Raw genomic sequence first — 15,932 nt, forward strand, 5'->3', positions numbered from 1 at the left:
TAATTCGGCGGGTCGGTCTATATAGCAGCAAATTCCAAATCTGGACCGATCTGAGCCAAATTGAAGAAGAACGTTAAAGGGCCCAACACAATTCACTGTAACAAATTCCGACGAAATCGGACCATAAATGAGCCTTTTATGAGCCCACAACCTTAAATCGAGAGATTGGTCTATATAGCAACTAATTCCAAGTCTGGACCGATCTGAGCCAAATTGACGAAGGATGTTGAAGGGCCTAACACAACTCACTGTAACAAATTTCAGCAAAATCGGATAATAAATGTGGCTGTTATCGGTCTAAGACCCTAATTCGGCGGGTCGGTCTATATAGCAGCTAATTCCAAATCTGGACCCATCTGAGCCAAATTGAAGAAGGATGTTGAAGGGCCTAACACAACTCACTGTAACAAATTTCAGCAAAATCGGATATTAAATGTGGCTGTTATCGGACTAAGACCCAAATTCGGCGGGTCGGTCTATATAGCAGCTAATTCCAAATCTGGACCGATCTGAGACAAATTGAAGAAGGATGTCGAAGGGCCTAACACTGTAACAAATTCCAGCGAAATCGGACCATAAATGAGCTTTTTATGGGCCCACAACCTTAAATCGAGAGATTGGTCTATACCGTAGCTATATACAACTCTGAACCGATGTGAGCCAAATTGAAGAAGGATGTCGAAGGGCCTAACACAACTCTCTGTCCCAAATTTAAGCAAAATCAAATAATAAATGTAGCAGAAACTTTGCACAGATTCTTTTTTTTTCAAAAACAGGTTAAGTTCGAAGAGGGGCTATATCGGACTATATCTTGATATAGCCCCCATATAGACCGATCGGCCGATTTAGGGTCTTAGGCGCATGAAAGCCACATTTACTATGCGATTTTGCTGAAATTTGGGACAGTGAGTTGTGTTAGGCCCTGTACAAGTCCAGTAGATCCTTCTGTAAGAAAGTGGACTGTATTTAAATGTAGAGTGAATCTCCCAGACAAGTAGCAGCAGAGGAAAAAACCAAGAAAAGAAAAAGGCCAAGTTTCAGTTTTTTTGGTGTTACAGTGTATTTGGGTGTGTAAGCTCTTACCGCCTTGGATGGTTTTGCACAAGTGTTTAAGGCAGTGTTAAAGGCAGCATGGACATAATTAATGCCTAAACATAAAATTCTATTTCAGCATATGCAATTGATGGGGAAGTGAGACAGATAGGGGTGCAACTTAAATGATTAGGGTAGCCAGGTGTCAGATTGCAATCTGTTATACTAATAATTCATTTCAAATAACAATTCAGGAATTCATTAACTTATATCTAAAGTGGTAGGTATAGTGGTTGAAGATAGTTGTTGTTGAACCGGGTTGAACTAGGTTCAACATGCCGCCCGCCTTGCAAGGATGCAATTTCAATATTGACAAGCTCCAGAGATAGTCCAGCCAAAAATTGTACTCTGCGCAATGGGCATGTTAGAGGAGGTTTGGATCATTCCTGCTCGCAGAATCTTAGGTATATTGTCGTTGGCCAATATGATTTCCACATTGGAAGGCTTGTAGAAGTGAGGGTCAGCTAGATTGGTGAGGTGGTTATAGATACTTTGTAGTTTTGGCGTATCGGTTATCGATGGTAGAGTTGTACGAAAACTCTTTTGTACTAAACCAACTATTTGAATTTTGGCTTGAGCGTCATAGTAAGACTCGAGATTTAACGTACAATATTCCTTATTGTCTCTGCGCGTAGTGCGCAGGTGTAATCGATCCACTAAAGTCTTTAATATCACCGTCTGTGCCTCTCCAGAATTCAGTAGTAGCCTCGCCTTTTCTGGATCGGTTGAGGTCTGGACCCGGGCAAGAGCCGTTGGTAAAAATATGTGGGCTCGAGCTTTGTTGCTCAGCCGTTCCTTAAAATGCGTTCGAGGTCGACCGAACGTAGAGCTGGGTTTAGATTGTGCGCGTCGCTGCGTTTGGTTTCTCTCCTTATAATTCTGCGAACGGGAGCCTGAACCATATCGTTCAGTTGGGTCTGGAGATTTTTTAGATGATTTTAAACGGTGTTGATGTGATGTTTTAGGGGAATCAAGTTTGTCCATATGAACCATGGTATGGTGGTTTAGCCGACAGACCATACATTTATTTCTGGACGGGCACCAGTTGCGTTTGTGTGCTGTACATAGACAGTTAAAACAAAAACCCTTTTCACGTATGACATCTCTGCGTTCTGATACGGTCATTCTTTGGAAAGTTGGGCAGTTTTTTAAGAAATGTCGGTCTTTACAGATGCGACATTTTGGGATGCCAGATTTGGTAAATGAGCTGAAAATGTAAGGGTTATTGGTTATGTGAACAGATTTTGTTGATGCTAATAACTAGATGCAAGGCAGTATACACAGCTTGACTAAGGGGCGTGTCAAGATTCCGTTCTGTGTGCGTATCTCAGCAACACGAACGTTTGAATCCTGACCGGTGAAAACTTTCACCACCCTCCCCAGACACCATTCAGTGGGGGGGAGGTTGTCATCTTTGACAATGACAAAATCGTCTTCGGCTAAGTTCTGTTGAGCGGATTTCCACTTATACCTTCGTTGTAACTCGCACACATACTCATTCTTCCATCTCCTAGCAAACAATAACTGTATATTTTTAAGTCGCTGCCAGCGGTTCATCAATGAAAGGTTATCCGTATATTCCTCAGGAATTGCCATCAAAGGAGCACCTCTGAGTAAATGGCCAGGAGTCAGAGGAATCAAGTCATTCGGATTCTCACTGATCGGAGAAAGAGGTCTTGAATTCAAAACACTTTCGATTCGGACTAACAGGGTGGAAAACTCTTCAAATGTAAATTTAAGGTTAGAGGCAACTTTCCTCAAATGAGCCTTCATGCTCTTAACTGCAGCCTCCCACAAACCACCCATGTGTGGAGCGTGAGGAGGTATAAAATGCCACGAGAAATTATGCATCCCATACTTTTCGGCAGCGGACTTCTCAGCAACCTTCAAAAATTCTCTATACTGAGCCATAAGCGATCTGCTTGCCCCTACAAAGTTAGTCCCATTGTCAGAGAAAATCTTTTTCGGAAATCCACGTCGTCCGACAAAACGATTAAGGGTGGACAAAAACGCCTCAGACGTCAAGTCAGAACAGACCTCCAGATGAACAGCCCTGGTAGACAAACAAACGAAAATTGCCGCATATCCCTTTTGCAACTTTGCATTCCGCAGTCTAGACGTTTTCAATTCGAAAGGACCTGCAAAGTCCAGTCCGGTGTTGGTAAAGGGTAGGGAGAATGTGCACCGTTCCGAAGGTAAAGCAGCCATCAACTGATTCCTTACTCTGTGTTTATACACGGTGCATATCTTGCAGTTTCGGATACAGAAGCGGATAGCACTTTTCACACGAATTATATAAAATTCCTGCCTAATTGCGCGCAGCATTGTCTGATGTTCAGCATGTAGTAAGATTCTATGAGTATATTCAATGAAAAGTTTGCAAAATCTCGAGTTTTCTGGCAGTATTAAAGGAAATCTTTCATTATAACTCATATCGGAATTAGCCAAGCGGCCGTTAACCCTGAGCAATTTGTTCTCATCGAGGCAAGGGTTAAGCGTTAGAAGTCTGCTTTTAGAACTTATAGGCTGACCAGATTCAAGTGCTCGGTATTCAGCGGGAAAATGTGAAATCTGTGCCAGTTGGATCAGCCTTAACTTGGCGCATGTAATTTCTTGGGGAGTAATAAACCCTTCTTGTACTTTGGTGTCGTTGATTTGTCGGCAATTTCTAACGAATCTTAATATGAAACAAACAACACGAAGTGCTCGGTCAAGAGAAGAGAACCGATCCAAAACATCTTCCAGTTGAATCTGTGTCTGACAGACTGTGATTTTCTTCTCTAGGGCTGGTTCCTTGTATGTGGTTTGTTTCGGCCAAAATTCAGCGGATTTGAGTAACCAGTGAGGACCTTGCCACCATAGAGAATTTTTTTCGAGTTCAGCAGCGGTGCATCCCCGAGTTCCAATATCAGCCGGATTTTCATTGGTTGGAACATGCCTCCAATTCACATTCCCCACGTTGTCTAATATCTCCGAAACTTTGTTTGCCACAAAAGTCTTCCAGTGAAATGGCGGCTTCTGCAACCAGGCCAGCGTTATGGTAGAATCTGACCACAGGTGAATATCAGATACGGTCAAGGGCATATTGCGGCAAACAGACTTCAACAATTTCGAGAGTAAGGCTGCCCCGCATAACTCTAGTTTCGGCAAGCTTATAGTTTTCAATGGCGCAACCTTGCTTTTTGAAACCAATAAAAACGATGTAGTAACATTCTCAGAAGTAGAAAGGACATAAATGCAGGCACAGTATGCTTTTTCCGAGGCATCACAAAATCCATGAATTTGAAATTTGCACTCGGGCGAGTAATGAATCCAACGAGGAACTCTCAGATTCTCAATATCAGAAAAATTCGATATAAATGTATTCCATTTTTCGGAAGAATGTTCTTTGACCTCTTCATCCCAGTCTGTCCCGTCTATCCAAAGTTGTTGCACTAACATTTTTGCCACGACAATAATTGGGGCTAACCAGCCCGCTGGATCGAAAATTTTTGCCACAATGGATAGAATCTTGCGCTTGGTAATAGGTGTGGAGGGAACAGTTATGCTTGATACTTTATAGAAAAATTGATCTGTCATAGCATTCCAGCGAATGCCCAATGTTTTTGTGTCGCTGGCTTCCTCAAATTTAAGGAAATCTTCGGTTAGAAGATCCTCGGGGGGCAAATGTTTCAATATTTGCGGATGATTCGCAGTCATCTTTTTGAAAGGAAATCCTGCAGTGGCCAACAAATCTATCAGTTCCAGGATGTATGACCTGGCTTCAATTACAGTGTGTCCACCGGAAAGTATGTCGTCTACGTAAATTTGGTTTTGTAAAATAGAAGAAGCCGCAGGATGAGTATTTTTTCCATCCTCGCTTAATTGTAACAATGTTCGTATGGCCAAATATGGTGCACAGTTCACACCAAATGTAACAGTTTTCAAGCAATAATCAGAAATTTCTTCAGTTGGGGAAGTTCGAAACAGTATTTTTTGAAACGATCTGTCATTCGAATGAATATAAATTTGGCGGTACATCTTCTCGATGTCGCCGTTAAAAACGTATTTGAAAAAACGCCAGCGAAGAATGACATTCATCAAATCATTCTGTAGTGTTGGACCAGTATATAGAATGTCGTTTAAGGAAATGCCGGTGGAAGTTTTCTTTGAAGCATTGAATACCACTCTAACCTTAGTGGATACACTTTCAGGTCTAACCACAGCATGATGTGGCAAATAGAAAGAACAAAAGCGAGAGTTTTCGCAGATTTCAGTTGGTTGCGTAGGTTCCATATGATCTAATCGTATATATTCAGCTAACACTTTTGTATACTCTGCTTCTAATTCTGGAAATTTCCTCAAAGTCTTCTCCGTACGTAGATATTGTCCTAATGCTGCACGGCGTGAAGATCCCAGTATCACTTCAGATGAAAGCTCCTGTCGGAAAGGCAATCTGACTTCATACTTCCCGTCTGGTAGACGCTTCGTTGTCTTTCGGTAGAACTGTTCACAGTAAGCATCCTCTTCCGTAATAGGAATTGAGGTAGGAACTTCCTCGATTTCCCAGAATCTTCGTAGCTCTTCGTTCAGTGTGTCAGGAGAAGTCACCCAGGTAGCAGACGCGGTTACTGTGCGCGTTCTGAGAGGACCACTAATTAACCAGCCAAATGCGGTCTCTTGCGCCAACAGATCCCCTGAAATGTTAGGTTTAACCCCAGGCCTAATAATGGACGGTAACACGTCACTTCCCAGAAGCATATCTATTGGACCTGGTTTAAAAAATTTCGGATCCGCTAGATCCAGATGGTTCAAACCAGACCAGTCCGAAATTGGTGTAGGAAGACCTGGCATTAAATGCTTCAAACTCGAAACAACAATAACTGATGTGCTCAGTTTAAAATCAGAAGTGCGAGCCTTTAACGTAAGGGAGCATAGCTTGGAGGAGTTTTCGAGTACAGTACCTCCCAGTCCTGAAATCCTCGTAAAGGATTTCTTAGTCGGAATAGACAGTTTGTTAACTATTCTGTTTGATACGAAAGATTCCTGTGATCCTTGGTCCACAAAAGCTCTGATAGTGAACAGAGTACCCAAATGTTCTATGTCGACCAAGGCAGTGGGCAGGACAGTTTCCTCCCCCGATTCCGTGAAATGTGACTGGACATTGTACGTTTCATCATACGCGGCGTCAGATGTCGAAGGCTGGTCCTCGTATTCTGTATCTATATGAAAAGTCTCCGTTCGATATTGAGTAGTTGCGGTTCCTGCCTTTATTGGTCCAGGATTTCGCTCATGGCTTGATGTATTACCGGAGTCAGGATGCAGCACTGTGTGATGTTTCTGTTTGCACTTCTGACATACATTCTCACTTTGACAGCTATTGTCAACATGTCCGTAAGAAAGACAATTTGCACAAATCTTATTTGCAGTCACGAATTTCATCTTTTCATTATGTGGCCAGGACTTAAATGTAGGACAGCCCCGCACTGCATGGTTGAGGCGACAGACTCTACAAGGACGATAAGTGGCATCGGTCTTAGCGTGGAAACTTTGAGTTTTCTGTGTACTGGAAGACGCATTGGAAGGTTTTCTCATATCGGAAATCGATTCCAACATACTCAACCGTCTTGATATGAAGTCATCCAATTGAGACCAACTGGGCATCTGTTTATGATCGTGAATAGAGTTCTCCCAGGCAGCTAAAGTTTCCTCGGGTAGTTTGGAGGAAACCCAAAAAACAAGAAATGGGTCCCATGATAAAACGGAGATGTTATACGTCCTTAGGACTGCAAGACAATTATTCATGGTATATTGCAGATTTCTCAAAGCTTTTCCTCTCTCTGAGGAAACATTCTCGATTTCAAAGATTTTCCGTAGTTGGTGGTTGATGAGGATGCGTTTATTCTCATAACGCAGGCGCAGAGCCTCCCAGGCCAAGTTAAAATTGTCATCGGTTAGAGCGAACTGTTTAACGATCTGATTAGCTTCACCCCGAGTTTTTGCCCTGAGGTGGAACAGCTTCTGAGCAGGGGATAACTTGGGGTGTTTGGTATAAATGGCGGTAAACATGTCTCTGAAACTGGGCCACTTATCGTAGCCGCCACTAAAGCATTCGGTATCACACGGTGGAACTTTCAACGCAAAGCCGTTGTCATTTACTATTCCTGCCTCCGGCATCTCGCGTGGTCTAGCCTTTTCAAGCTTTTGTCGTTCAATCTGAACTAGATCGAGAATCGAAGCTTTACAATTCTTGTACGATTTACATGATTCCAAAAACTTGGCATGAATTGATGCCCGAATAGTTTCAGTGTCTTCCGGTTTCTCGGAAGTCATTTCCGTCTCATAAATCTGGACTAGTTGGCGCCAACGACGCTCCAAATCGTCGAGTTCGACTTGCAGACTGGAAGACGTATGGTCCTCAATGGGAATATCAGCAAAATTTGCACAGAATGTGACCACTTGGTCCGAAAAAAAAATGAACTTCTGCGAACTCATTTCAATAAATTCAGAAGCGGAATACAGTAAACCTCAATTCACCAAGGAATTAAAACGGGGCGAAAGAAAACAACTAGCAATTCAAGTACCCAAATTTCAAGGTAATTCAATGGCCATACAGATAGTATCCTGATTAAGAGAATGCCAATCAGCTATCCGACTATCCTCTTAAATGTAGCAATAGATGACAGTCCCACAAATGCCTCTGGTACCTAAGGATTGGTGCACGATTCCTAACACGAATGAGAGAGAAGTCGCTGAATTGCTCGGGGAAAGGGAATGTGTCTAGAGTTGGAGAAAACAATGGGCCAGACTTGAAACCGACGTAGGCAATTCCCTTACAACAGGAATAAAAGGGATTCTGAAAATTCCAACTTATTCGTCCGAACCTTTTTCTATATAGGATCCCCACCAAATCCAATGCGACTAAAATCCATATGCGAATCTCGCAATATATATCTCACAATTGTATAACTCTATCAAAATTTTAATAAACCAAAATTCCAAAGATAGATATGAATTCAGAATTTAATATTCAACATAAATATTAGATTTACAGATGACATAAATCCATGCATACATATATAACTCCACTCTCCCTTTCAATCGCAGGTGAGATGGGCATAGAAAGCAATTCCAAAGATCTTTCCTCTCTTAAACTCTTAGGAGGGTAGGAACAAATAAGAAGTCCTAATAGGTTCTCTCCTATAGCCTCATAAAATTTTATTCAGTTATGAAAAGGATGCAGTTTTCCTGGTTTTTCTTCAGATAGAAATTCACAAAATTAATTCCTATAACAGACATTCACGAGCATGCGATACAGTAGGGTAAAATTCCAAAAAATATTAAAATTGTAACAAAGTATTAAAATTGCAACAAATAATAAAATTCCAAAATAATAGATATTTCCGAATATGAAAAAAAAGGAACTCAGTCTTTGTGTATAATCAGTAGGAACGGTTTTCTAGCTCGTCTCTTTTTTAGACACAGAGCTGATATAAACATTCATCAACCTTTCGAATTCCATGCATGAGGTATTTAAGTACAATCAAATAGGTATGTATTCAAATATAAATCTGGATATAATTTCCAATAAATCTCGATATAGATCAGGAGTCTGTATTCCTTAGATTGTGTGATCCATAAAGCTGAGTATTCCTATACGAATATCTTAGAGGGTTTTTTTTCCTTAGCCACCAGAACTAATTCCTCTTTAAACCTACCGCTTTATGTGCATTACTTTTTTTAATTTGGCCTCTTCTACTTTGTCACAAATACATGCACTCACCATACCAATCGCCTTTTTAGAACAGGTCTCAATCACTCCTCCCAGCCTTCGTCTTCGCACTGAACGCCTTCAATACCATGTGAACTCCAACGTGCTTCTTTGCACCATTGACTTTAAATCTCTGCCCAGATTTTAATTCGAATTTGTGCACAAATGATACTCGAATTTTTTTAAAAAATTATCACTTTTTGATAAATCAACTTTCCTTAAACCAAGTGGTCCTAAATCTTATTCGATATTATTAACAAATTCTCCTTCTTTTTTTTTTTTTTTTTTAAAAATATCACATTCCAATTTCATATTTTCCTCTTATATTCCTGTCATGCCAAATTCATCTTTGTTTAATAACTATTAATATCGTAGAACCAGTATATTTCAACAATGTTTCCTGTAGAAATTTTTCACTTATTTTCAGTTGTTCGATTCCAAATAATTTAAATTCTTGTTGCTGTAAACAATATGCATTCATTACATGCTTCTTCGTACACACTTAGACTAGAATGATAGGTCGATGACAAAATTGCATGTAGCTAACCTGTTCCTCTGATAGTCGAAACAAGTTGTTTGTTGGTGGAGCCAAGAATTTGGAGAGTCAATGCGTCAAAGCATGCGTGGGTGAATCGAATCGATCTTTATCCCTATAAGCGGATAAAAGAGAGTCTCGTAGAGTCAACTGCGATGTCCGGGCGCTGCAGCGGCAATGTGGGTATTTGCAGAACTCGTCGATGTGCCTTTGACTGCGGCGTCGTTGAGATAGCAGTCGCGCCGGTTAGATGAATGTTAGTGATGAGAGCCACTAGATTATGACTCCAAGAGTACATAGAAGTCGATTTTCAAAGAGACAGTTCTGCAGGGAATTTAAGTGCTATGAACTTATGCAGAGTATTCTGTTTCAAGAGTACAGACACTCTTTTCTCATAAAATGCATATGCAAAGTAAGTATTTACAACGAACCATAAAGCAAAGAGAGATGTAAACCAAACTTCGGTCTTCGTCTTTCCCCCTTCCTTCCTTGACGCAATTATTTCAAGGTTATGCCAATAACCATGTAAAATGTAATCATCATGCTCGTGAAGCAATAACGTTATTGTACTTCTCGATCAAATAGTGTCAAAGCGCTTTCGTGAAAAGCAGATCTTGTACAAATCGAATAGACAACAAAAACTCTTACTCTTACAGAAGCTGTGCCAGCTCAAGGCATAAATATGGGGATACCGTGGCAAAATTCCCCAGAGTAGAAACAAAATCTATTTCCTTCAAACAGTTCTCCAAGTAAAAGATTTACTTTCAATCGAAATTCTTACTTAACACAACCCTGTCTGTTCACACACCAAAAACTCTTACATACCTGTTTTCCATAGTAGTCTTTTTAGAATATGCGAAAGGTGTTTGTTTTTTTTTTTTTTTTGCGGTGGACGTGATCCGAATTACTTCATTCGCTGATTGAAAATCCGGTTCGAAGGACCATGTACAAGTCCAGTAGATCCTTCTGTAAGAAAGTGGACTGTATTTAAATGTAGAGTGAATCTCCCAGACAAGTAGCAGCAGAGGAAAAAACCAAGAAAAGAAAAAGGCCAAGTTTCAGTTTTTTTGGTGTTACAGTGTATTTGGGTGTGTAAGCTCTTACCGCCTTGGATGGTTTTGCACAAGTGTTTAAGGCAGTGTTAAAGGCAGCATGGACATAATTAATGCCTAAACATAAAATTCTATTTCAGCATATGCAATTGATGGGGAAGTGAGACAGATAGGGGTGCAACTTAAATGATTAGGGTAGCCAGGTGTCAGATTGCAATCTGTTATACTAATAATTCATTTCAAATAACAATTCAGGAATTCATTAACTTATATCTAAAGTGGTAGGTATAGTGGTTGAAGATAGTTGTTGTTGAACCGGGTTGAACTAGGTTCAACAGGCCCTTCGACATCTTTCTTCAATTTGGCTCAGATCGGTTCAGAGTTGGATATACAATAGCTACCATATAGACCGATCTCTCGATTTAAGGTTGTGGGCCCATAAAAGGCTTATTTATGGTCCGATTTCGCCGGAATTTGTTACAGTGAGTTGTGTTGGGCCCTTCAACGTTCTTCTTCAATTTGGCTCAGATCGGTTCAGATTTGGATATAGCTGCTATATAGACCGACCCGCCGAATTTGGGTCTTAGGCCAATAACAGCCACATTTATTATCCGATTTTGCTGAAATTTGGGACAGTGAGTTGTGCTAAGCCCTTCAACCTCCTTCTTTTATTTTGCCCAGATCGGTTCAGATTTGGATATAGCTGCCATATAGACCGATCCGCCGATTTAGAGTCTTAGGTCCATGAAAGCTACATTTATTATCCGATTTTGCTGAAATTTGGGACAGTGAGTTGTGCTAGGCCATTCAACATCCTTCTTCAATTTTGCCTAGATCGGTTCAGATTTGGATATAGCTGCCATATAGACCGATCCGCCGATTTAGGGTCTTAGGCCGATAACAGCCATATTTATTATCCGATTTTGCTGAAATTTGGGATAGTGAGTTGTATAAGGCCATTCAACATCCTTCTTCAATTTTACCCAGATCGGTTCAGATTTGGATATAGCTGCCATAAAGACTGATCATCCGATTTAGGGTATTAGGCCCATAAAAAGCGCATTTATTGTCCGATTTTGCTGAAATTTGAGACAGTGAGTTGTCTTAGACCATTCGACATTATTCTTTAATTTGGCCCCAGAACGGTGCAGATTTGGATATAGCTGCCATATAGACCGATCTCTCGATTTAAGACTTTGGGCCCATAAAAGGCGCATTTATTATACCATTTCGCCGAAATTTGGGACAGTGAGTTAAGTTAAGCCCCTTGAGATACTTTTGCAATATGGCACAGATCGGTCCAGATTTGGATATAGCTGCCATATAGACCGATCTCTCGGTTTTAGAGCCATAAAGGAAAATTTATTGTCCGATGTCGCTGAAATTAGAGACATTGATTTTAGTTAGCCTCTTCGACGTCCTTCTTCAATTTGGCCCAGATTTGAATATAGCTGCCATAAAGACCGATCTCTCGGTTTTAGGTTTTGGGGCCATATAATTCGCATTTATTCTCCAATTTCGCCGAAAATTGAGACAGTGCTTTATGTTAGGCTCTTTGACATTTTTCTGCAACTTGGCCCAAATCGGTCCAGATTTGGATATAGCTGCCATGTAGACCGATATCTCGATTTAAAGTCTTGGCCCCATAATTCGTTCTTGTTATAACGTAACAATATAACATATCTTCAATATGATGTAGTGTAAAAAATACGACAGGCCATTATAATTAGTTATTTGAAGTAAAGTGAACAGTAAAAATTTGATTAACGCATCTTTATTTGTGAGTTGAGAGTGTCTAATCTTAGAAACATGTATGTGATAAAACTGTCATCCATTTTATGTTTTTTTTTTACCTTGTTGTATATTCATTACATGGGCGTTCTCTTTAAATCTGTGTTCATAGCAAGGTGTTATTTTGGAAATGTCTGTACATGAATATGAATGTGATCCGCTCTTGGTTTATTGGTACGCTGCCAGACAGCATGCTTTAATGGCAAACAAAATTAACGCCATTGGACTTTGCACTATGTTCATCTTCCACCGAGGATGGAACAAAATTAATACGTGCTTGCAAACTTTATTTTCCCTATTATCCTAAAATTAGCCATCAGGCTAGCAGCAAAAGAAGTCACGTTTAGACTTGTTGGCAATAGCTTCAGTGAAGATTTCACTTCTGTATCAACAGCGTCACAGCTAATTGTCCTCTTAACAAACTTTGTTGGCTTTATGGGGATCAAGATGAATGAAGAACCATCCAAGCGCGTGATGCTGGACAAATTGTATCAGTTTAATGGAATGCTTTACTAAAGTCACGTTAAGACAAGTCAAGTAAACATTTTAAATATTTTTTTATTTTATGGAAGGAATCTTCATTCAAATATCTGAGTCCAAACCGAAAATTAGATTTTCCTTTCAACAAGTATGAAAGCATTATGTCCACAGATGGGATTCAATCCGGCAAGTATCGAATACGAGATGGGTTGAATCCCCAGCATCACCTCCATTGACCGTTTCACCGTAGTACCCATAGACCCACTTATAAATCTCATAGCCATCCTTTTCACCCTATCATCGGCCACCAGACATGGCAATCATAGGTCAGAACTGGTCGCACCACCGCCACAACATGGGTGGAAAATGTGGCCAAAATTCGATAAAACCTAAGAGCACAGGGTGTCAAAAATATACCATTTTTGGCATCGTTTACATTATAGGACCCAAGGCGAATTTAATAAATACACCTTGGTAGAACCTAGACGTATAGACGTTGAAACTCAAATTGTTAATAAAATAACTCAAAAGTTCTGTGTTCCATGTCACCCGGGTTCCTGCCGCACTCACTTATAAACGACTGAGAAAAGGATAACCACTGTGTTAAATTTCAGCCAAATCGAATAAGAATTGCGCCCTCTAGGGGCTCAAAAAGTAAAATAGGGGGATGGTTTTATATATGGGAGCTGTATTAGGCTATAGACCGACTCAGACCATATTTGAAATGTATGTTGAAGGTCATGGGAGAATCCATTTCACCCAAATCAGATAATAATTGAGCCCTATAGAGACTCAAGAAGTCAAGATCCCAGATCGGTTTATATGGCAGCTATATCAGGTTATGGACCAATTTAAACCATACTTTCCACAGTTGCTGAATGTCATAACGAAACACGTCATGCAAAATTCCAACGAAATCGGAAGGAATTTTGCGCCCTCTAAAGGCTCATGAAGTCAAGACCCCAGGCTACGCACCGATTTTAACCAAACTTGGCACAGTTGTTGAAAATCATAAAAAAAAAAATCTCATGCCAAATATCAGCCAAATCGGTTAAGAACTGCGTGCTCTAGTGGCTCATGAAGTCAAGATTCAAGATCGGTTTATATGGCAGTTATATCAGATTATGAACTGATTTGAACCATACTTGGCGCAGTTGTTGGATATCATAACAAAACACGTCGTGCAAAATTTCATTCCAATAGGTAAAGAATTGCGCCCTCTAGTGGCTCAAAAAGTCAAGACCCCAGATCGGTTTATATGGCAGCTGTATCAGGTTATGCACCGAGTTGAACTATTCTTAGCACAGTTGTTGAAAGTCATACCAAAACACCTCATGCAAAATTGCAGCTAAATCAGATGATAATTGCGCCCTCTAGTGGCTCATGAAGTCAAGATTCAAGATCGGTTTATATGGCAGCTACATCAGGTATCAAAACATGGACCGATATGGCCCATTTACAATCCCAACCGACCTACACTAATAGGAAGTATTTGTGCAAAATTTCAAGCTCCTAGCTTTACTCCTTCAAAAGTTAGTGTGCTTTCGACAGACAGAGGGACAGACGGACGGACGGACAGACGGACGGACGGACGGACGGACAGACGGACGGACGGACGGACAGACAGACGGACGGACAGACCGAGTCTTATAAAATTCTATGAAATCGATTCAGATTAACATATAACTCTTAGTTATAAATTTACGTCCGATTACGAGTAATATGGCAATAATGTGGTAGTTTAACAAACGATCCTCACGAATTTTGGCACAGGGGATACTGCTCTCACACACCGTTCTCCTGTGACTTTTGGCATTGCTAATGGATTTTATAAGAAATCATTTCACGAGTACGATGTAGCCGTATAATATTATCTGATGATGTCTCTTATGGATTTTAAATTTAGCAACAGGTATTCATAAGAAGGGACACTCAAAATAGGCCACACATGTTTCCGTTCACCTTTGGCAACAATTAAGCCCAAATGGAGTATTACAATGTAATGGCAAGACAATGAATAAAATTAAGCCCATGTGAGGTATGTTTGACCAACATCCTTTATCCTTTGGGTATTTGTCCTCCTGTTGTAGGCTGAAGATATATTCTCGCTTGTGGATTCATATACCTTAATATTAGAGGCTTCCATTTACGGGGATTTAATGCAATTAAAATTCTCAACTGAAAGAGCAAAGGTTAAAATTTCCCCAGTCAAACAACATGTCTGGTAATGTACAAAGAAACAGCATGCCCGGAAAAACATTTATAAATTTTTTCTGATTTTCACCATGCCAAACATCCATATACAGAAATGCAAATAAGGCAAAACATACTGAAAACAAAATATAAAAACCAGTAAGAGTGTGCTAAGTTCGGTGGGGCCGAATCTTATATACCCTCCACCATGGAACGCATTTGTCGAGTTCTATGCGCGGTATCTCTATCTAGGCAAACAAAAAATATTTAATAAGAACTATTATGCTATGGGAGCTATATTAAGTCATATGCCGATTGGGACCATAAATGAATGCTGAACATTGTAGAAGTCATTGTGTAATATTTCAGTTCATTCGGATAAGAATTGCCCCTTGTAGGGGCTCAAGAAGCAAAATCTGGAGATCGGTTTATATGGGAGCTGTATTAAGCTATAGATCGATTCAGACCATATTGGACACGTATGTTGAAGGCCCTGGGAGAAGCCGTTGCACAAAATTTGTGCCAAATCGGAAGAGAATTGCGCCGTCTAGAGGCTCAAGAAGTCAAGATCCCAAATCGGTTTATATGGCAGCTATATCAGGTTATATACCGATTTCAACCATACTCAACACAGTGGTTGGAAGTCGTAATGAAACACCTCATGCAAAATTTTAGCCAAATTGGATAAGAATTGTGCCCTCTAGCAGCTCAAGAAGTCAAGATCCCAGAAGGGTTTGTATGGACCGTGGACCGATATTGCCCATTTACAATCCCAACCGACCTACACAAATAAGAAGTATTTGTGCAAAATTTCAAGCGGCTAATAAACACATATGTTGATAGTAATGAGAGGATCCACCGTACAAAATTTCATCCAAATCGGATGATAATTGCGACCTCTAGAGGCTCAAGAAGTCAAGACCCCAGATCGGTTTATATGGCAGCTATATCAGGTTATGAACCGATTTGAACCTTATTTGGCACAGTTGTTGAAAGTCATAATAAAATACGTCATGCAAAATTTTAGCCAAATCGGATA

General features: G+C 40.3%; 1 protein-coding gene across 1 annotated transcript; it reads right to left on the reverse strand.

The window, feature by feature from the left end:
- Positions 1–1,057: 1,057 nt before the first annotated feature.
- LOC131994184 (uncharacterized) lies at positions 1,058–10,240 on the reverse strand. Its single transcript, XM_059360666.1, has 2 exons — positions 10,203–10,240; positions 1,058–2,299 (listed from the first exon to the last, which is right to left on the reverse strand). Exons 1-2 carry the CDS (start codon positions 10,211–10,213, stop codon positions 1,396–1,398), a joined length of 915 nt encoding a protein of 304 aa, XP_059216649.1. The 5' UTR covers positions 10,214–10,240; the 3' UTR covers positions 1,058–1,395.
- Positions 10,241–15,932: the final 5,692 nt, after the last annotated feature.

This window comes from Stomoxys calcitrans, chromosome 1 (genome assembly GCF_963082655.1).
Source record: "Stomoxys calcitrans chromosome 1, idStoCalc2.1, whole genome shotgun sequence".
Taxonomy (NCBI): domain Eukaryota; kingdom Metazoa; phylum Arthropoda; class Insecta; order Diptera; family Muscidae; genus Stomoxys; species Stomoxys calcitrans.